The sequence below is a fragment of the Apteryx mantelli genome, chromosome 17 (genome assembly GCF_036417845.1).
Source record: "Apteryx mantelli isolate bAptMan1 chromosome 17, bAptMan1.hap1, whole genome shotgun sequence".
Lineage (NCBI taxonomy): Eukaryota > Metazoa > Chordata > Aves > Apterygiformes > Apterygidae > Apteryx > Apteryx mantelli.
Window position 1 is genome coordinate 4,662,950 of NC_089994.1, and position 22,870 is coordinate 4,685,819.

A 22,870-nucleotide genomic window follows, 5' to 3' on the forward strand; every position below is an offset into this window, starting at 1 on the left:
TTGGGCTGCTCCGCCATCAAGCTCTGCGCTGTCAGGCTGGCATGAGGGGAGCGTGGCCACCAGCCCTGGTGTCACCTCCGACGTGGCAGTGGGGTTGCCTGAGACGTGGCAGTGGTGTCACCTCAGGGGTTACCTCAAACATGGCAGAGGTGTGACCTCAGAGGTTACCTCAGAGGTGGCAGAGGTGTGACCTCAGGGGTTACCTGAGACATGGCAGAGGTGTGACATCAGGGGTTACCTGAGACATGGCAGCGGTGTGACCTCAAGGGTTACCTGAGACGTGGCAGTGGTGTGACCTCACAGGTTACCTCATACATGGCAGAGGTGTGACCTCAGGGGTTACCTGAGACATGGCAGCGGTGTGACCTCAGGGGTTACCTCAGACATGGCAGTGGTGTGACCTCAGGGGTTACCTCAGAGGTGGCAGTGGTGTGACCTCAGGGGTTACCTGAGACATGGCAGAGGTGTGACCTCAGGGGTTACCTCAGACATGGCAGTGGTGTGACCTCAGGGGTTACCTCATACATGGCAGAGGTGTGACCTCAGAGGTTACCTCAGACATGGCAGTGGTGTGACCTCAGGGGTTACCTCAGAGGTGGCAGTGGTGTGACCTCAGGGGTTACCTGAGACATGGCAGAGGTGTGACCTCAGGGGTTACCTCAGACATGGCAGCGGTGTGACCTCAGGGGTTACCTCAGAGGTGGCAGAGGTGTGACCTCAGAGGTTACCTCAGAGGTGGCAGAGGTGTGACCTCAGGGGTTACCTGAGACGTGGCAGTGGTGTGACCTCAGAGGTTACCTCAGAGGTGGCAGAGGTGTGACCTCAGGGGTTACCTGAGACATGGCAGAGGTGTGACCTCAGTGGTTACCTCAGACATGGCAGTGGTGTGACCTCAGAGGTTACCTCAGAGGTGGCAGTGGTGTGACCTCAGGGGTTACCTGAGACATGGCAGCGGTGTGACCTCAGGGGTTACCTGAGACGTGGCAGTGGTGTGACCTCAGGGGTTACCTCAGAGGTGGCAGAGGTGTGACCTCAGAGGTTACCTCAGAGGTGGCAGTGGTGTGACCTCAGGGGTTACCTGAGACATGGCAGAGGTGTGACCTCAGGGGTTACCTCAGACATGGCAGTGGTGTGACCTCAGGGGTTACCTGAGACGTGGCAGTGGTGTGACCTCAGGGGTTACCTGAGAAATGGCAGAGGTGTGACCTCACAGGTTACCTCAGAGGTGGCAGAGGTGTGACCTCAGGGGTTACCTGAGACGTGGCAGTGGTGTGACCTCACAGGTTACCTCAGAGGTGGCAGAGGTGCTACCTCAGGGGTTACCTCAGAGGTGGCAGTCGTGTCACCTCAGGGGTTACCTCAGAGGTGGCAGTGGTGTGACCTCAGAGGTTACCTCAGAGGTGGCAGAGGTGTGACCTCAGGGGTTACCTCGGAGGTGGCAGAGGTGTGACCTCAGGGGTTACCTCAGAGGTGGCAGTGGTGTGACCCCAGACACAGGTTCATGTCTGCCTCTGCTGAGCCCTGTTCGCCCAGAGAAGACCGGCCCGCAGCACTGCCGGCCCAGCTCCCGAGACCCCCCCGGGGCGCAGGGCGGTCTCCTGCCCCTGTCCCAGCTCCTCGGCAGCCCGGCGTGTCAGCAGGGCGAGCCGCGGTTCGAGGGGCAGGACGGCCCCCGCCTCCAGCCCCCGCCGGCTCTGGGGACTGATGGCTCCTCCCGGAGGATATGAACTTTGCAGACGCTCCCTAGGCGCCGCCAATGCCCTCGACGCGGAGAGGCGGCGCGCGCCGCTCCGCGCTCTTGGGCGCCGCGGCACTTCGCAGACGCTCCCTAGCCGCGCCGCCCTTGAGACGGGAGGAGGCGGAGCGCTGCGCTCTGCGCTTCTCGGGACCGCGGCACTTGGCAGACGCTCCCCGGCGGTTTCCCCCGCCTGCGCCGCGCGCCGGCGGCGGAAGCGGGAGATGGCGGACGCTCCCTAACCCCTCCCGCCGCCGCGCGGGGGGCGGGGCGGAGCGCTCAGGTAAACATCCAAGATGGCGGCGGCGGCGGCGGCGGCGGCAGCGGGGGGGCCGCGGGGCGCGGCGGAGGCCGAGCCGGAGCCGGAGCGGGAAGCGGAGCGGGAGCCCGACGGGATGGGCCTCACCGACCTGCCGGGCGAGCTGCTGGAGCTGATCCTCTGCTGCGACGTGCTGGGCGCCGCCGACATCGGCCGCGTGTCGTGCACCTGCCGCCGCCTGCGCGAGGCGTGCCAGCCGCACGGCAAGGTGTGGCGGGAGCGCTTCCGCCTCAGGTGGGCACCGCCGCGCCGGGGCCGGGGGCCGGGGGGCAGGGACCCGCCAGCCCCGCTCGGCCCGCTCCCCTTCTCCGGCCCCTCGCGCCGGGCCTGCCGCAGCCCCGCTGCCCGCAGGCCCCGGAGCCGGCGCGGCCGCCGGCCTTGGCGCTGCCTCCCCCCCTGCCGCCCAGGCGGCGGTGCGGGCCGGCAGCCGCCCGGACAAGGGGTGTCCCCCAAGCCTGGCAGGTCCCCGGGCCGGCGCCTCGCGGCAGGTGGAGGGTTTGTCTCCAGGGCTTTGCGGGGGGCCATTTCCAGAGAAACCAAAACGCCCTGGGCTGCGTTTCATTGCCCGGGGCCTACGTTTCCCCCAAAGGCAGTCACGGAGGACCTGATGAGAGCGTAGCTGCGTTGTAACTGGTGAAGCCTACTAAAAACGCTTTAATGGGGAACAGAGCCTAATTACTACTGTTCGTATTGCTTCCAGCAGCTCTACAAACGGTGCTCCTTCACTGGAGCCGCCAGTCTGCCTGGAGTAGGGTGCGCTCGTCTGCTGCCTGCTCTCATCTGTGTTTTGGCATGGGACAAGTAGCAATATTGCTTTCAGTAATTGCTGTTTGGCTTCTAAAATTTAGCTTAGCTCAAATGGGAGGATTATTTTCTCTCCACCTGTGAAAAAGGCTACCAAACAATTACTGGTTCTCCAATTCGCCACACTATGGTTCAGGATAGCGGGCCAGATACTTTCACAGATTCAGCGGCTCTAATTTCTGCAGAAATTTTGAACTTTTGAAATGGTTCAGAGCCAGCAGTTGAAATTGAATGTGGTAGGTGATTAGTACATGGTGCTGTCCTTCCCTGTCTTTGATAAAAGAACTTTTGGCAGGAGTCTGGGTATTGACCTTGTAGTCCTGGCTGGATTCCATCCTGAGTAATTGTGTTTTATCTCCCTAAAATTTTCAGTATAATTTCAACCTGAGAAATTGTTCTTTCTCATCCTAAAATAAATGGTTGTAATTGTCACTACAGTGTGGCTGCGTTTCAATGATAGATGAATGGCTAGGGATCCATCAGGAGAAAGGTTACTGTCTAAAGTTATTTGGTTAGTTTTTGACATTATTATGTAACTGCAAGTACAGGGTATTTGCATCTTCCACTAGTAATAAAATATCTTCCATGTGTGGATGGACACAACTATATGCATTTTGGTCAGTTGGAATAAATCTTGTATAGTGCTTTTTTTTAAAATATATTTTAACAGCCTGAAAAGAATCTAAAGCAACTGATGTAGTTGAAAGAAGAAAGTCTGACATGATGCTTTGAAAACTAGTAGTAACTGACAGAATATCAAAATGTGAAATAACTCCCCCTGTAAATTACAAGAGGCCTCTCTTTTTTTTTTTTTTTTTTCCAGATTTCATTCCCATGCTGCCCACGGTATTTCCATCTGTGCTGATTCTTCCTCGTGTTTTAAACCCAACTGATCTTTGTGCCTTCAGAACAGCCATGCGTATTGCTGTGCTGGCCTGTGTTTTATTGCATGGGGCTGTCTTACAGCAGCACATGCAATAGTGATGCCACTTTATTAGGAAAGGTACTGCTAAGAATAGCACCCAAGCTGTTACCTGAAAATAGGTTTTCAGTTCACCTACCTTGAAGTACTTCTTAGTAAGCTATAAAATCTGTTTTAGCTTTTGGACTTCTAGGCTTAGAGAAGCAAGTACAGCTTTCTCTTGCAAGAGAGGCTTTTTTTATTTCTTATGTTAAAAATGAACTGCAAAAGCATTTAGCTGTCATGATTTGATTTCAGAATTCTGTTTTCCTCCAGTAGGTGTTGCCACCAGCAAGCACAATAGAGGGAGCTCTATTTTGTGCATCCTTTTGATTAGACCCATAATGTAGTAGGAAGAACATAGGACAATGAATTCTCGCTCTGTTAGATGACAAGTTAGCTTAAAAGCAATCCATCTTTAAAATGGCAAACTTTTTTTTATAATAAAACTCTGCATCTCTTTTATAGATGTGATACCTATGTTTGTTTAATGAAGCTTTAGAGGAAATCCCAGAAGTGCTTAGGATATTTAGATATTGAAAGACCTGGAGAATGGACCTTTCAGAGGTTTCCTGTTAATGTTTACTGTTGACAGGCAGTAGGAGAGCTTATTTTTAAATAACCAGAAATATTCAGATGAAATCAGTTGGATTTAGACTTTGATGTTTGAGTCTGTCTTTGTATTAATTTATTAAATTACATTAAAAGGTGTACTGTGTCTTAGCAGTGTCTCAGCTACTCAAGTCATATGGTTAAAATAAGGAAACATTTTACAGTTCTAGAGATTCTCCATGGTGCTGAAGTAATAACTAACGAACCTGTTCCTTTATATCTTGTTGTATAGGTGGCCATCGTTACTGAAATACTATAGCCAAACAGATGGTGTTAGCTGGCTTGAAGAATACAAAGCACGGCACAGTGCTGGCTTAGAAGCCCAGAGAATTGTAGCTTCATTCTCCAAAAGGTTCTTTTCTGAACACGTAAGTAATCTTCTTTATATATTTGTGATAGGCTAGCTGTTTGTGTTTAGTACTTCTTATTAGTTTGTCTTCCCTTTTTCCCCCCCATCTTTTCAGCTATCCAGTCAGAAAATTCTTAGTATTTCACTTTGTGTGCGAATGCTAGGCCACCAGCCAAAATGGAAGAAAAAGTTCAAAATCCAAGGTACAAACTGTGTAGAGTCCAAAACGCGCTCTACACATCGCATTCAGCTGTTAATGGGAGTCTCAGAGCATGTTTAAAAGCTCTTTGCTCATTGCCCCATGTTCAGACCTGGCTCTAGGAACTCAGCAACTCCTGAAGGACTGGTAGTTTGTTTATGCATACCACAGCCCATCAATTTATCTCACTGCAGACCTTGTGCAAGGGTATGCTCTTCTGTGAGTTGCCAGAAGTCAAAATAGAACCGAGGCACAATAATTGCACTGAATTGGAAAGTATGTATATTTTTGTGTTCAGTGTGTTTAAAAAAAAAAAAAAAGTGAAAATTTTATCTCTTATTTTATGTGTGAGACAACTGTTATTTCTGTTTGCTGAGTTGGTGGCTGTACTTTTTAGGTAGCTATACAGTTTGGGTCAACTGTGAAATGAGCATAAATGCTGCTGATAATTTTTGTCAAATTAGAAAGCTTAGGCTAGAGCCACTGAATGGCTGAGCTGGTGATGGCCACTGCTCTTCAGCTCCTTTATAAATACATTGTGGTCCAGCAGAGGATTCCCTAAAGGTATAGGAGACCCATGTTGAAATCCTCTATTTGATCCTAAGGAAAGGTTGGCACCTAGGTTTTCAACCCTGAAGAGAAAGGCCATGGGACCAGTAGGGTTTTGGGAGAGGGGTATGTCTTACCTGTTCTTTTTGAACTGCACTCTATCTGCAGCAGTTAGACATTTGACCATGGAAAAATGTGTGTCAGGGAATTAACTGGGAGAAGAGGTTCCTGGATTGCAATCCTGTTTCACCTCCTGCAGTCAAAGACTATTGCGGGACCATTCAGCAATATCCAAAGGTCTAATAATTAAGACAATCTCCTGTGGGGCTAGAAACCTTAGTTTGATTCCCTGCTTAGAATCAGAGAGGAAGAGACTTCCAGCCCAGGTCTGCTAGATCCCAGCTGAGTGTCCACTAAGGTACAGAGTATAATGGGAATCACTCTTCCTTATTCTCTTAGCCTATGTCCTGTATTGACAAGCTTGAAAACAAAAAGATTTGTTACAGTTAAGCCAAAGGTTTTTTTAAAAAAACGAAAACAAAAAAAACACCACCAAAAAACAGCTCTTCCAAATTCTGGAAGAAAATAACTATTTTGAGTACAGATATGTAAGTAGTTCTTTCAAAGAATTCAATTTGGTCAACACACTGGAAACTCCTGGTTAGCACATGTCAGTATTACTTAATCAGATGAGGTTTTTAATCGTAGGTTTGAAGCTGAAACAAAGGCCTATTTTTGTTCACTTTGACTTCTAGACACTGTACCACTCACTGCATGAGGCAGCTTCGCACCCATTCCAAAGAAGATACCCTAAATACCAATCAAAATCATATAGAAAATAAATCTCACATGTCACTATAATGAAAATCCTCTAGCTCTTTTGCTGCCCCACAGCCCATCTCCCTCCTGTTCTAGGTGTCGGGTATGTTCTTGTCCCACCTGGTGTGGGACCCTTCAGTGCACCAGCCGCATCATCTTAAAGGTAACTCTGAATTAGTGCTAACTGGGAAGCTGGCGTTGCCTTCAGCTCCTGCTTACTCGGAGGAGCTATAGAGGCTGTGACCTGTGTCTGCTCCTTCATTCCTCCCTCCAGTAGCAATCTGCTAAACCAGGGGGTGTGTGTAGAGGTTCAGTTGACCACAGCCAAAAGTTGATTCCAGCTTAAAATTGCTTTCAGATTGAGCCCAGCCTACATAGGACATGGTACTACTGGGCTGGCCCAAGCACCTCTGTGGGAGCACTGCTTGCTGTGGTAGCTAGCTCATGTTGTTGGAGGATGCTACTCAAAGGATCCTTGTAGTAAATCCGTAGAGTGGAGGCCATAAATACATGATGAACTGGATATTCTGAACATCGTAAATATATATATTTTTTAAAATGTCATCGAAAATTGGTTTTGAGATTATTTTTTTTAATGTAATTATTTAGAAAAGAATCTCTTGTGCTGTGTGTAACTCAATGTCTGGTTTGACAGGTCCCCTGCGATGGATTCAGTGACATTGAGACTCTTGGGTGTCCAAGTCATTTTTTTGAGGATGAGCTGATGTGTATCCTTAACATGGAAGGAAGGTAAGAAAAAGTGAGGGGGATTTGAAGTGGAAGGGATTTTTTTTGCTCTAGCAAGTTAAAGGAAAACTCTACTGTGGTGAATGCCTGACTTGCATGATTTTTGTCATTCTTATAAACCAATATTCCCAAGCTTACTGAGGCTTGGAGGTATTGTTTTGTGTTTAGTTTCAGAACAGATTTAATATTCCCAGAAGAAACCATGTAAAATTTTCTACAAGAAGGAGGTCCTTCCTCTAGGTTTGTGTTGCTATCTGTTGCTTGCTTGTTTCCTTGCAAGTGCATGATGTCTCTCAGCACCTGTTCCATGTACCCTCTTCTCTGCAGTAGCCACTATCTTAAGGGATTCCCAGGGGTTTTTTGTTGGTTGTTTTTTGTTTTGTTTTACCTGCATCAGTTTGCTGAACTGATTTACAGCATGTTCCCAGAGACAGTTATATTGGCATAACTGAAGAGGTGGCTTGCTGCTGCAGCACGGGAGGAAAGCAGGAATCCTTCAGTTAGTATTGCCATCATAAATCCCTGTATTGTGAAACCACAGCCTTTTTTTCTCCTGTTGCTTTTCTTAGCTTTAGCAAGTTGGTACAATTTTTGTCCCAAAATAAACAAGTGAGTTTAACTAAGCCACTGCAAAATTTGCAGTTCCATAAATTATTCAGATGGGTGTAATGCCAAGCAGGTAAATAAAACTTCTGGTTCTCCTCTGCCTAGGTGTTCTTAGTACCATGGTTCTAACCTGAGTTCTAGTACCATGGTTAACCCTGAGCAATATAAGTCATTGGTTCATTTGAAGGTTTTTCTGTTGGTAGCATGTAAACCAGGCTGCTTTCACTGTGATATGAAGCAGCAATAGATTGCTCTTAATGGAGTCTAATAGCCTTGATTAAAGGGGCTGTTAGTAGAGCTTGAAAAGACATCAACTGGAATGACAATCATCTCATTTTTGCTTTTTCACATCCATTTTGTGAATTCTCTATTTAAACTGGAATTAAACATCTCTCATTTGACAACTGGTTAAAAAGCTTTTGAGCCTTTGCACTAGCCAAATGCCTCCCCATAAAGCAAAATTGATGCTAATTACACCCTGATTAGGCTGTAGTCATCGCCATTCAGGAGCATTAGGCTAAATCATTTCCCTGGAAGATATCCGAATAAGGCAGTTGTCCCTATTGAACTTCCCAATTTACTGGGAGAGTATAAAGTGTTATGAGGTTTGATTGTTCTCCTGTCCAGCAGGATGGAGAAGACTGATCTGACCTGCAAGCTGGAGCAGAGGAAAGGCAAGCAGGGGAAGAGGCATGTCTCTGAAGAAGTAAATTGGACTTTTAAAGACATGGCAATAGTGGGGCCTAGGAATCAGTATGATTCTCCCCTGGTTTTTGGGGCCAGGGCTTTGTACCATTCCAAACTATTTGGTGTAAAAGTGTTTTGTGAGGCACTGGCTAACCCATTACTAAAGGTCAGGGATTGTCTAGATTTAAAAGCCTCTAAGTTGGTCTGTCTTATTTCAGGTGATATCTTCAAACGTTACCTGGATCGTAATCAGCCCTCTACTGCTTTTCCTTGGGCCTTTGCCTGTTAATTTAGAAACTGAAGGGACTTTACGATATCAGCTGTAAGGCTTTGGATTGTGTGATCTACAAGCCAACTGTTGATCTCTTCCTGGCTTTTCAGAATAACAAAGGATTTTTGCTCTGGGCATTTTTTTCTTCTGAATCCTATTAGACCTATATTCATGTGCCTCACTGATTTCTTTAGCTGTGAGAGGATATTTTAAGACTGTGTTCTGGAGGGATCCAGAGTCAGACAGAAGACAATATTTTATGAATAAAATATGGGATTTTAATGAGGTATTCCTGAGCTAGTTTAATCAGGATCTGTGTTGTCTCCTATGAGACTGTATCTTCCCAGAATGTTATATTAGTGATAGGATGAAAATCTGCCATCTTAGGAGCAATATTTTGTAGATATCTTAAGCTGTGTTTATTTTGACAATAAGTTTGCTCTTAACATTTGCCTCTTTGGTGATAGCCGTGTTGTCAGTCTTTTTTAGAAAAACAATAGTCTAAATTATAAACTTGTGTTCACTGGAAGAGTTAAACCAAATGTTTACACTTAAAGTGCTTGTTTAGGGCAATACTTTTTGTATTTGAATATGCAGGAAAGGTCTCACCTGGAAGTACTATGCAAAGAAAATTCTATACTTCCTACGGCAACAAAATATATTAAAAAATCTGAAGGAGTATCTTCAGCGCCCTACGGATCGGCAGTCATTTTTGGAGGGTAAGTGTTTTTCTGGCAGAAACCCCATGAAGAACACTTAGTGACAGCTTTCCATCACTGTTTTACTTGGAGAGAGGCTTCCTTGCTTGTACTTCAAGTAGCCTTTGGAGAGTGACTCAGAATTAGGTTTGGACATTTGGTGTATCAGAAATCTTCAGAAACTTACAGTAAGTGCTTCGGGTTGCATCAGAATATCAGGATTCTGTTAGCTTTTGTCAGTGCTGTGTACTTGAGTGGTTGTGCATGGACAGGTGAGTAGAGAAGCAATGGAAAAAAATGTTAAAACATTTACGTTTGCATCTTGGCTAATGTCCTGAAGAGACCAGCAGTTACTCCGCATCCTAATTAGCCGACATTGCAGCAGCATTGTAACTGTGGCCCATGGGCTGAGTGTGGCCTATCAGAACAACTGGTCTGATTTCTAGCCAGCTCCCCACCATCTTCTATCCCAAGAGCTTCTCAGGTGTGGGTAAGAAGCAGGCTGCAGGCAGGGTGAATTTTGGCAGCTCATAGCCTGTGTGCTGTGACTTTCTCTTGAGAGCTGTCTGACTACAGTCCTGTTGTAACTGTGCACTGCAGAGTTGGGTAATGGATAGATGTTCAGTCACGTTGTGGGAACGCACATGCATGCTGCTGCAAAGAAAGAAGAGGCATTTCTGCAATTCATGCCCTCAGTCTGATGGACTTTTCTCTGCTTCAGGCTTACTATGGAGAAGGTGGTATTCTGAAGGTGCTGAAATCTGCCACTGTCTGTAGAAGAGCCCCTTACTCTTGATATATATCTCAAAAAGACCATAGGAAAGAGCCTCTAACACCAAAGCTGGTTCTTGTAAGTCCCCTTTGAGAAGGGACGATGCTGGGACAAGAAAGGAAAGCCAAAGGTGGCCTTTTTCTAGAAATATGCAGGACGGTTAACTATGTAGGTTATCATATGGGCCCTAAATGTATGCATTTGTCTGCCATGAGAGTGCTATTGAGCACCAATAGCTACACCTATGTGAAATTTCACCTGGTTAGCATGGGGGACACTAGGGGAAAAAAGATGTGGCTTGGGGCCCTGCTGATATCCACCTGGCAGGGAGGCACTAATGAGGCACTTTAGGGAGCTGGAAGAGGTATGATCTGTGCAAAATTCTTGCAGGTGAATATAGTTGATTCCAAAGGTTGAACAGTATGGAGGCTTTGGAAAGAGCAGTGGTGACAAGACAACAAGGAGAGGATTCTGAGAAAATTCTTTCCTGTTCTGTTCTAGTGGTCTCTGAAATGAAGATGGAGAGCCAGGAATGGAAGAGAAAGATGAACATAGCAGAGGAGGGAACAGTGAGCAAGAATAATAGTGATTGAGGGTGTGGCAGAAAGAAATCAGAGCTGAAGTAGAGATGAGGCTGAGATTATTTGAGGCTCTGAATTAGAAATATTACAAGTTGGGAGGATGCCAGGAGATCAGAGAGTGGCAGGAAGTTTGGCTGGTTAAACCCGGTCTAACAACTTACCCAGTTGATGTGCAACTCTATTGCTTTCCCTTTCAAGATGGTGGAGAGGGGAATACTGAGTTTGTCAGAAGAACAGGAGGTTACATGTGTGACATCTGAAATCTGGAGGCTAAACATATGCTTTCCAAAGTGAAATTGCTGCATTTTAATTGGCAGTTATCATGTTGGCTTATTCTTTGCTTTTATATATTGGGCTTATCACATTATATACAAACTAAAACGGAAAGCTCCAGTGTTCTGCAGCATTTGCCTGTTCTGTGCCATAGGGCTGCAATTTAGGGTAGATAAAAACTAAACAAAGAAAGAACTGAAGTCCTGTTTCTTATGTAGTTTGTTTTTTCCAGGTGCTGTTTTAATTGACCAATACTGTAACCCTCTATCAGACATCTGCTTAAAAAGTGTCGAGGCGCAGGTCGATGATATCACAGATAAAGTGCGCAAAGTCCTGCGGACAAAAAATCCAAGGCATCCCAGCTTGGCTTCCAAGGCAGGTACTGTACAGAAACATGTGCTTTACTGCAGAGCATTTCTGCAGGGCTCTGGATACAGGCAGACAAGGTGAAACAGCTGTTGAATTATTGCAGCATAAATAGTTGTTGTCCCTAATCCCCTTGCAAATGCATTCTGACACTTGCTTAACTATCATGCAGGTAACAGCCATTTGTTCAGCCACAGAAACTCAGTATATCAGGGTTGTCTGTTCATCTCCTTGATGTTGTCTAGGCAAAAAAAAGCTTGGGGGTGGGGGGAGGTGTTCATTTTCCCCTGAAGTCTTAAGCAGTCCTGATACGTAGCCAGGCAAAGCAGGGCTGTGGGGCATCCTCTTCTTTTTTGCAAGTCTTAGAAAGTTAGCAGCAGTAGAAAAGATGTGGGCTTTAAGATCTCCAAAGGTCAGGCAGCCTCTTGCTCCTTGGTTTGCAAAAGCATTCTCTAATGTTTGCTGTCCTTCAGGGAGAGAATGAATGCTTGGCTGCATCTGTGTATGCCTGGGGTGGCCAACCTGGGACTCTTGAGCAGTGAAAATGTACCTCCCGTGACCGGATCGTGTCACACGTCCAGCTGCAGTGCTCTGCTGGCACGGGATGGTTTGATTTGGTTCTCTAGCTGTGGGAAGAAGCAAGGCAACACCGTTGCACAGCTGAGCTGCAGGGGAGTCTCCTGAGCCAGGCCACGTTGCGAGTGGAGTGGTAGGGCTCTGTGCTGCCACGGTCACCTCCAACCAGTGTCTCTTGACTATCTGAACAGATATTTCTCTTGTGTTTTCAGTCCACATGAATTATGGTTTGAGAATTGTTGTATCAGGAAGGTTAAATACACTTGTTTTCTCAGTCCTTATTGCTCTGTGTGTCTTTTTTAGGAGAGGTCTTGATTCCAGAAGTGGAGCTGCAGCGGCAGGTACTTGATGCTATGAATTGTGTCCTATATGAGCAGCTAAAATACAAAGGAAATGAGCTGGATTACTATAACTCCCTGAATTCATACATTCACCAGGTATGTGTATGTTAGGCAAACACTAGTAGTCTGCAAGGCTTGAGACATTTGATGGGTGGTGTTTTTTTGTCCAAATGTAGTCAGGCAAATAGTTTTCTCTCAAAAGAATAATTTGCTGTAAACTCAGTATGATGTCATCTTTTAATGCATGTTCTGTCAAGGCTGTATTTTCATGTTCTATATTTGTGAAATCAAACCTTGCTTTTTTGTGTGTTTTTTATTTTTAATGTCCCACACAATCTCCCCCCCCACCCAGGTTTTGATTCGCAGGACAGGAATTCCAATCAGTTTGTCTGTGCTTTATTTAACAATTGCCAGGCAGCTGGGAGTCAAACTTGAACCAGTCAACTTCCCTAGTCATTTTCTGCTGCGATGGTGTCAAGGGAAAGAAGGGTAAGTGATCTGCTAAATTTCAGAAGTTGTGTCCACGCTAATAAAAGCCAGAAATCATTTACAGCTCTGTACCTCTCCCGGAATGTTTAATTATTTTCCATCTGTAATTATAAGCTGTGCTGAGGAAAAGATCAGACCTCTAAGAAGTTCTCCCAGAACTCAGCTCTGCTGTTAATGAACTGTAACAGATTTTCTGAGTGTGAAATAACAATAATCATGTGGCAATGTTTCTCCTACTTTATAAAATTATGAAAAACTGGAAAGAAAAAAGGTGCTGATTTCACTTAACCTTTTGTACAGAACATTTGCTGGAGGTCGTTACTGTTGTACTGTGCACTCATTTAATCCTCTAAATCAGCGCAGGAAATCTCTGACCTGGTCTCGATTAATTTAGAGATCTGTGTTTTGCGAATGACATCAGCAGTCTAATTCAGAACAATGGTTTTGTCTGTACGTACCCCTTTTGGGGCTATGCTTCAGACGCCGTAGGCATGGGCTTTGTTGTGCTTTCCAACACATCTTTAATATAATGGAGCAATAGAGAGAGCAAACCTGAAAATATTTGAAGAACTGGCATGATGGAACGAAAAAGTATTTAATTGCTCTGTCTTTTCCCACATATGTTTATCTGAAGAAGAAGGCAGAAGGAGAGAGAAGGTAGCAGGTAATCTTATGTTAGGAGGGAGCTGAGATACGAATGACACTTGTTTAAGTGCTTTCAAGGTTGTGTTAAGAGGAGAGCAGAAATAGGTAATCCTGCTTTACTGAGAGACCCGTCGTCACAGTGTAGTTTCCTTGATGTTTTGTTAGAAGTGCAGATATTTTTGACTACACCTACATTGATGCCTTTGGAAAGGGGAAGCAGTTGACGGTGAAGGAGTGCGAGTACCTCATCGGCCACCATGTGACAGAGGAGTTCTATGGAGTGGTGACTTCAAAGGAGGTCTTGCAGCGTATGGTGGGAAATCTCTTAAACCTTGGAAAACGGTGAGTTGTAACTGAGGAGCGTCTGGCCTGTAAAGTCTGTGAAAGGGAACCCAAAATATACTGTCTGCATACCCAATACTACTTCTTAACAGTATTTGAGTGCTTTAATAAGGTATCAGTCATGCCAGGTAATCTCTTGAGAACTATGAACATTGTGTTGCAGTGCTTAGTTGCTCTTAATCACCTGCAGCAGTATTGTGTGGAAGCGAGAATATTTAGTAAAACTAGTTTCATTCGAGAAAATGAACAGATCACTTTTTCTATGCGAGAAGCTGATAAGAACTGTAAAGGACTATTTACCATTCCCTTGAGTGCAGAGCCCTTCATTATGATTGGGTAGACAACCCATGTGCTCAAATGAACAATTTCAAAGGGACTGTTGTTTTTTGTTGAAAATCTTTTTTTATTTTCAAACGCACCTCTTAATCATTTTTTGAAGTAGTAGTAGGCAGAAATCACTGAGTAAAAGAACTGCTTTAGCTGTAATTAAGCAAGGGTAACAAAAGCAAAGTTTAAAAGGAAGTGAACATAAGACCTGGAGAGAAAATTCACTGAACAGGGTTATCTGACCAAGTAAAATACTGGAGAAGTGGGAGGGTAGAGTCTGGCTAGCAACTGTGTAGTATTTTTCCTTCTGAGCAGGCTGGTGGAGATGATGAGCAGTGGTCAGCCCTGGAGTCACTCCTACTGAATGAGTGTACTGGTACTGTGTAGCATTGTTTTCGGTGGCTATCTCTGTATGCTGGAGTACTAGGGACAGGGGTTGGAGAGCTAGCCTTACAATTGACTTCCTTTTTTGCTGGCAGAGAAAGCACTGATCAGTCTTACCAACTCTTGAGAGACTCGTTGGATCTGTACCTGGCCATGTATCCGGACAATGTGCAGCATCTGATGCTCCAGGCTAGGTTATACTTCCACCTGGGAATCTGGCCAGAAAAGGTACCTCGCCACTTGGTCATATGTTTTCTGATAGGCTAAGCACTATTAACACTAGCTATTGATTTTTTTGGACTACATCAGCTTGCATTATAGTCTGCCATGAGTTGTTTCTGTAATAAATGCGATTGAATGAGTTATCACACTTCAGAGAATCGATTTCTACTATATGAAGCAGGGAAAGAGGATGATTCTTTCTTGCTTGCACTAGGGGAGACTTGAGAACAACCTCGAGTCTGAGTCATAAGTTACTGTTTACTGCCTGGGTCTGACAGTTTATCTTGAAACCGATACTGTGGACTTCAAGCTGAAGCTGTAAGATACAAGAGCATTTTATGTGGTTTACTCCTAGATTATAGTGGTGGTAGAACTCTTGCTGAACTCATGCAAAAAGAGTGATTACCTTATGATAAAATTTATAAGAAATTATCTTTTACAAACAGGACCAAAGCTGTTCTCGGAAGCTTTAGCCACATAATCAGTGATTGTTGTGAAAAAGCAACGTATAAAAAAAAAAAAAAACACACAAGGACAGGAATGTTAATATTGCTTTCAGCCTTGAAACTTGAGTCCTACCATCTTGTGAAAGTGGCAGAGAAGGAACACAGCTAAAAGTTGTCTGGATCATTTGAGCCTTTCACTAAATTTGGGGAAGGCACAGGGAGGAAATGTGTAACTCAAAACAAGCGTCATTTGTGTAGTGCCTCACTACAGCAAAGGGATGTTCTGAAGTTGGAACTTCCTGTGCTTCTTCAGTGAAGATTATATGCGTGGGCAATGCCTATGTCAAATCCAAATGTTAGATTTGGGGTGGGGGGAGAAGTATCCCTTAGAATCCAGGACAGCTAAGCAAGAGAGCAAAGCTTTTCCCACTAAATGGACTGAAGAATGGGATTGCTGGAGAAGCTGCCTTCCCTTTGAAGAAGTTACGTGCTAAGCTTGCTTGCTGCCATGAGAAAAAAATGGCAAGTTTTAGTGTCCACAAAAAAATAGCAGCCCAAACTAAGAAATTGTGTGCAGAGGCTCCCTGAGCTGAAATGGCAGATGTACTTGAATACAGGACAGATAAGTGAAACACTGAAAGATCTTCCCCTTTGTGGCACTCGGCAGTGTGATTGTAAAGCACTGGTGCTTTGCGTATTTGCAATTTGCTGACTGTCAGGATAAATAATACACCCCATGGCTGAGTTTTATGCTGTGGTTTCTCTAACACCAAATTGCCAGACAGTCAAAATGTGCAACTTCTTTTAGTGATAGCTAGGCGTTTCAGTATCACATCCTCATATGCAGCCGCTCCTTCCGGGCTGTTAGATGGAACTGTAGTTAGCCAGAGAATATTACATGTTCGACAGAGCAGAATCCACCAGAGCTGACAGCAGTCTCCCAGATTTGTAGAAATTGGTACAAAATATTAGGGGTTGAGCAGAGCTATCTAGCTTCCCCTTTCTATAGAGTTTTTGGTTTTAGCATCCTTTTTAAGGCACTAAGATGCCAGCTAGCTGAATTAAAGTGGCCAAGAAACCTGAACCGCTTCCTCTTCTCATACCTGATTATTCGTCTGTTCTTCCGAGTCTGTTTTCTTGAACTCTTGGTTGATGTTTGTGCCGAACAGCCTCACATCTATTTCTCTTTGCTTTTGCTGCTGCTCAAAACTTAGAGGCAACCAAAGCCTCCAGCATGTGATCAAGGTGACAGTCCTCTTCCCAGGGACTGAGCTGTGTCAGATCTCCAGTTTTGATGCTAAGGCAGCACTTGAGGTATTTGATGTTGGGACAGATGTATCTGCTTTTCCCCAAACTATTTAGGCAACAGTTTTGGTAAGATGCAGGGAGGAAAAAGTAAAACTTGTACTGCCAGCCTCTAACAAACTTTACAGCAGCTCTCATGCCCTGATGCTCTGACATTGTGCCAGAGGGTGTTGGTATTCTGGTATCCTGGTATTCTGGATCTACAGGTTTTGTTATTTTGAGAATACTTTAAAAGCTGGCATTCTTGAGATGCTTTGAGACAAGCAGGTTGTCTGTCTCTTGCTCTTTATTGCACAGCACAGCTAGTTTATTTGCACTTTCCTTTCCTTTGCTGCTTTCTTCTTCCTCTGCCACTCTCCCACAGAAATGTTGAGGAAACTTTTTTTAAACTGAAATGTTTGTTCTCAGGTACAGCAGAGCCATCTGGAGTTGCTTCATGGCAGCAATTTGGGAGACTAGCAATAGCATTCTCTTAACATCTTGAGAACCTTGAAATGGTCTCCTTGATGCCCTATAGTTGCAGAATGTGATGTGATTAACTCGTATGGCTTTAGTTTTGGGGAGTCATTTTGCTCAACAGTGACCTTCCTGGAAAGTAGCGAGCTTTACAAATAGAAAAAGAGAACTGACTGCAGTTTCTTCAGGCTAAGCAACTGTGAAGAACTCCTTGGGACTGTGTAGCTAAAGCAAAGATCCTCAGTCCTGTGTGGAGAGCTCATATGTGGCAGACCTCTAGGCCTGGGCACTTAGATCCAACTAACTTGAAGTATGTCTGTATGTGCTTGTAAGTGGTGGGCTGCTGTAGGGACTTGTTCTGAATCTGTCTTCTTGTTTTGGTTGCTGAAGGTTCTGGACATCTTGCAGCATATTCAGGCTTTGGACCCATCCCAACATGGGGCCGTTGGATACTTAGTTCAACATACTCTAGAGCATATTGAGCGCCGGAAGGAGGAGGTGGGCCCTGAGGTGAAGCACCGATCAGATGAGAAGCACAAAGAAGTCTGCTTTTCTATCGGGCTGATCATGAAACACAAGAGGTGAGCTCTTCCAAACCTTCCCTGTGCTAGCAGGCTGCACTGTAACAAATGCAAAGTGTTTGTTCTCACACTAATGAAACATGGTTTTATCTGCCAAGGAAATATCAGGAAAAGAAAATGCCAGGCACATGCATCTGTGTTACATATCACTTAGAAAAACGGGAGCAGATCTTTCTGTCTCTTGAGAGATCAAGCATATTCACTGCTGTTTGTGAGGTGACTCATCTGAGCCAGCACATATCGCATAAGTAGAACTTCCACAGCACAAAGCTCTCAAAGCATCAGTAATCAGTTGATGAACTGCTGTGGTTTCTAGAGGAATGGTGGAACAGAAGCGAGTTCATAAGATGTGGTAAGGCTCATAAGGTAGCTTATGAATCTTTCCCTGTGGTATTATTACCACCTTCTTCCCCCATTTCACAGAGGCTTTGTGTTCCTGTCTGTACTACTCTGCCGGAATGACATGCCAGCAGTGTGTTACCTCGGCCTCTACTCTGACTCAGCAAGGCATCTGGAGCACATTTTAGGGCGTCAACAGTGGCAGTTATGATACCTCACAATTAATTGCTTAAATATTCTGAAAATAATGCTGGCTTTGTGTCTGGGAGTTCAATATTGGGATTACCATGTCTTTGTGACGGGAACAAAAGTAATTGCACAACACGGTAGAGTGGTTTGTTTCCTGTTCTCCCAGTTGCTGGTGTCCCAGTCTCAAGTTTGGTTTTCCTTTGTCCTCAGCTGTTTGTTCTGTGTATTTACCCAGTTACTTCTAGCCATTTCCCCCATCCCCAAAGCATACAGACAGACGCCCGCACTTCTCTTGTATCAGTTTTTCTCTTCTCCTTCATCTTGTGCCTACTCACAGGAGGCTTCTAGCCTGTTTTTGCTGTATGACCCTTGAGGAAAAGAGGTGGCTCTGTTTTCATGGTCTTTGTGGTGTAATCTTTTTAATTAGATATGGCTATAACTGCGTGATCTATGGCTGGGATCCTGCCTGCATGATGGGGCACGAATGGATCCGGAATATGAATGTCCACAGCCTTCCACATGGCCCTCACCAGCCTTTCTACAACGTGCTGGTGGAAGATGGCTCTTGCAGATACGCTGCTCAAGGTGAGCAAAGGAGTCTCCTGTGTATACCGTCTGTTCAGAAGTACAGAAGGGGTGGATTAGCTCTGCAGTGGCAAGTATTTGGATTGTGCTAGTGGCTGCACTGAAAGGGGTGCCTAAATGATTAGCTCTTTTAAGTATGAAGCATAAACTGTAAGTTAAGAATGAGGCGGAAAGGAAAATGATCTTGAATTCATGGCCTGTTTTGTTTGCTCTTGAGGAGATCACTACTGCTAGGAAGGAAAGTTAAGGACCACTTTGGTGTAATCACCTCTTAATGTAGAAATACATGGTTTATGCCATAAAAACCAATCATGTCCAAAGCATGATTGCTGCTTTTAAGAGAGCTGATTCAACTTTTGCTGAAATCTGCGGCTCTCACTCTGTGAAATTATAGTTGTGCTTTGGGCAGAACCTCAGAATAGGATCTAATGAGAGAGTGCGCTGACTTGACTTGTCAGGGCATGGTTCTGAGCAGCTTTCACCACAAGACTGTGAATGTGCCAAGATCCCGGAGAGCATGGACAGCGTGGCTTTTAGTGCCATCTCTGATAAGAATGGGACAAAAATAAATGTCTTGTCACAAATGCCAAGAGGTGCAGAAATCTCCCTTGCCCATTCTTAATGCAACATGCTGTTTAAAAACACACAAATGAAAAAACCCACCAACGACACAAAACCCAAAGTCTCGTCTGCTGGTCTAGTGTGAGGTTAGGACATAGGAAGTACCCAAGACAGGTTCAGAAAAAAATCGTATGACTAACTCTGTCCATCGTAAGCAGAGTGTTTCTTTGTCTCGTGTTTGCTCTCCTCTGCGAAAGAGAGGCATGGCATCCAGCTGGCAGGGCAGGTGCACGGCTTGACCTTAGAAGACTAAGAGAAAATGCGGAAGCTTCTAAACAGGAAATGCTGCAACAAAATGCGGTTCAGTTCTTTCGCTAGAGGGTGCTCCCTAACACATTCTGATCCCGTACATGGGAGCAAGAGGTGGCTTTGCAGGAGGGTCCGCTCCTGTCTTTGAAGGTATAAAGTGTGCAGGTGTGTCTGATTTTTTTTCCTTGAGATTTACCTTCTATTCAGTAGTCCGAAAAGATAGTGTGGGGACCCAGAATATGTGCAGCTCAGCCTTGTTGCTCGTATTAAGCGGTTTTTAGCTTCTCAGAGTCTTAAGAAAACAAATTCTTTTGTGCAACGGATTGTTATTAAAATGTGCACTGCAGTGAAAACTAATTAGATAACTGTCAACAAGTGCTTCTGGGGTTGAGTCATCTGTTCTTATTTCTTCTTCTCTCTCTTTTTTTTTTTTTTTTTGTTTTTCTTCCCCAATTGTTTATAAGCAAGTGTAATGCTGGCTGATTCCAGAGCACGGCATATTTTAGTCAAGCTGTAGGTTGGCACTGTCATCTCCGTGGCTTCCAAGAGTTTTGGTATTTCTTGGGGAAAATGAGGGTTTTGTCCTTGTTTGCACTTTCTGCAGTTGTGCAGTACAAGAAAATGGTACTTTGCAAGGCCGTAGGACTGCACCAACCTGCTGAGGTACTAAGTTTTTGTGCTTTTGGATGCACATGCTGACATGTGGTAGTTGCTACCAAAGTGCAGCTTGCTCGGAAGTGCCTGTATGGATTAACATGACTTGTATGTGTTCTCTGTAGTGACCTGAATATGTTTCAGATTAATTAGTCTTGAATTATGTTCTCTGTGTTCCATCTCATCCCTGCACCTGCCTTGTAGATAAGTCAGACTTTGAGTTGGGCAGATTTTTGTGTTTACCTGTGTAGCTGGCAGTGCGCTGGAAAAAATGACATCATTCGGGGACTGCTGCAGAGCACCTGTACTTGTGATTTACTCCTGCGCTGCCTCTCAGTCACACTGCTTTAAGCAAATAATGAGGGAGCAAATGGGCCATTGGCTTGGGTCACCTTTGCATTGTAGTGCTGGTGTTTGCAAGTGTTGTTTAACTGCTGTGTTTAATCAAGTTAAATTGGTACCTTTCTTGTGTGGAGGAGGAAGTGGGGTGCTCTGGGAAAGAATCGACACGCTGTTCTTAGGGACTTTCTCTTACTGCGGGAAGTCTGGTTTTAGAGAAGTTAATTTTGCTGTGCGAGACATGGCTGAAATCCATGCTGGTGACTTCAAGGGACAAGGCACTCCAGGCTTCTCCACCAGGCCAATTTTGTGCAGTCAGCCTCACCTTGGAGCATTTGAGAAGGGTCTCTGCTTGGAATTGATCTCCCATAGGACTTGGGGGATCAGAGCCCAATGCTGCAGCTTTTCCCAGCTGGGAGTGACAGGAGCATCAGGCCATATCCTCTTGAGACCCTGTTGTCTCTCTGTGCTACTTAGTGCCCTGCACAAAAAAAAGCACAAGACCTGTGGCCTGCAGAGTGAGAGCAGGTCAGGTCCAGCCCTAGCCTAATGTCTGGCAGGAAATGCAGTTCTCCAGCATAAAATACTTTTCATGTCACTAGTAAATGGTGCGAGCATCCGTTAGGAAGTGGAGATGAGGCTTTGTAAGCAATCATACTGGCATACCGTGCACTTGTTTCCTGGATTGGGGTTGGTTTTGCTTAATGATCAAGAGGCAGTATTTCTGGAGCTCTGAGACATAAAGACTTGAAGTGCAGGTTTATTTTCTTGCAGCAGAGCGTTTCATGTAGTGATAACTGATTCTTTTCTTTCCTGACAGAGAACCTGGAATATAACTCTGAGCCTCGGGAGATCCCTCACCCTGACATTGGCCGTTATTTTTCAGAGTTTACTGGCATTCACTACCTACCAAATACCGAGCTAGAAATTCGGTACCCAGAGGATTTGGAGCTGACACGTACCACAGTTCAGAAGATCTACGGTTCAGGCAAGGAGTGAGTGAAAAAGACATTGCGAGGACAGAAGCAGCTGGAGTGTAGCTTTATCCTCTTTGCGAGAATTGCCCGGAAGGCAAGTCTGGCAACAATCCTTTGGCTTAATGTATTGAGAACTGCATTGCACTTTGTAACCGGTGCTGTAGCATCTTTCCATTGCCTGCGTGCCCGTATTGGCCCAACGGCACAAGGACATATTGATAGTGGAGGCCAGGCGTAAGGATCTTGCAGGGACAGTCATGCTAGGAAGCACGTTGTCCTTTAGGAAGGATTTGCACATAGCTTTTGTTTTGTGATTGTCTTGCCTAGACTGTCGACACAGTGAGATCCCTATTGTGGGATAAGGAAGGACCCTCTCTTCCAGAGAAGGAAGTTGCTTGTCCTTGCAGTGTCCGTTCTTTTTTTTTTCTTTTTTTTAATGTGTATCTCACGCCGGTGGTCATTTTAAAATCTCTTATGTTTCACTGTTGTCTTCTCCAGTCTGAATTTTTGCTCAGATTTTGCTTCACCTCCGTAGTCTGATCGTTCACAGAGCTACCATTCCGATTCTGAACATCCTTATGGGCCCTGGCAAGTGCCCCAGCAACAAAAACGGAAACAACAAGGCTCCCTCGATTGGCAAGTGTGGTGGTAACTCTGAAATCCAGTTGACCAACTCGTGGATGGTACAAACTTTCCTCATCAGAAGATGAGCTCGTAGCCCTTTCCTGTGTCTGATAAATGCATCCAGCCCATGTTCTTACCCTTGTTCTTTGGCCTGTTCATAATGTTTTTGTGTGAGATGGGAGCTGCAGCACAGCTGCAAATGCTCCCAGGACATCTCTGAACCGCATTGCAGTGTTCTGTGGAAGCTTTGAGGTCAGTGTTGGCGTGACTGTTTGACCTGTGGGGAGCTTCTACTCACTGTAGACTCTGATCTATAGGTATTTATTCAATACAGTGGGATCGTGACTGTGCAAGGAAGCTGGCCAACCTCAGAATCAGCCAAACCAGGTGTGAAAAAGAGATGTTCATGCCTGCAGCTTGAGGCCTTCGTCCTTTTTGCCAAAAGAGAATGGACTCCTGTGGGGGGTGCAGAAGGTGTACATATCCAGAAGGGAAGAGCTTTAGCAGCCCAGGGCATATGAAGACCAACAAGACCTGGAGGGTTCTCCTCTAAGTTCAGGCAGGACGGGGTGCAGATTGATTCCATGAATATATAGAACAAAAATAGCTCTGTGGTTTCTGAAGCAAGGCCTGTAGGCCAGCTGCAGCTAGTGTGTCTTCTCGTTGTGCAGCTGCAACACAGTAGTTACGTCGGAGGTGAGAACTAGGTGTTATGCCCTGTAGAGTTAGATGAATGCTCTTAGTTCTTTATAGCACTTCAAGTATTGCCATGTGAAGTCATGCACCCCTCCTTTTGAGAGAACGCTTGACCTGCATGCGTCCTTTTGAAAC

The 22,870-nt window shown here is 45.2% G+C and overlaps 1 protein-coding gene across 1 annotated transcript; it reads left to right on the top strand.

Annotated features, from left to right (window-relative positions):
* The first annotated feature begins 2,094 nt into the window (after positions 1 to 2,094).
* FBXO21 (F-box protein 21) lies at positions 2,095 to 21,897 on the top strand. The gene is made up of 12 exons (XM_067307380.1): positions 2,095 to 2,288; positions 4,664 to 4,799; positions 7,003 to 7,097; positions 9,256 to 9,377; positions 11,215 to 11,361; positions 12,228 to 12,361; positions 12,618 to 12,754; positions 13,565 to 13,741; positions 14,548 to 14,680; positions 17,272 to 17,462; positions 18,418 to 18,575; positions 21,259 to 21,897. Exons 1-12 carry the CDS (start codon positions 2,131 to 2,133, stop codon positions 21,435 to 21,437), a joined length of 1,767 nt encoding a protein of 588 aa, XP_067163481.1. The 5' UTR covers positions 2,095 to 2,130; the 3' UTR covers positions 21,438 to 21,897.
* Positions 21,898 to 22,870: the final 973 nt, after the last annotated feature.

Bases quoted from the DNA above. Each gene is read 5' to 3' on its own strand.
- FBXO21 (XM_067307380.1), top strand. From the start codon at position 2,131: ATGGGCCTCACCGACCTGCCGGGCGAGCTGCTGGAGCTGATCCTCTGC. The intron at 9,378-11,214 runs GTAAGTGTTTTT...TGTTTTTTCCAG, and splicing joins TCGGCAGTCATTTTTGGAGG to GTGCTGTTTTAATTGACCAA. The intron at 17,463-18,417 runs GTGAGCTCTTCC...CTTTTTAATTAG, and splicing joins CTGATCATGAAACACAAGAG to ATATGGCTATAACTGCGTGA.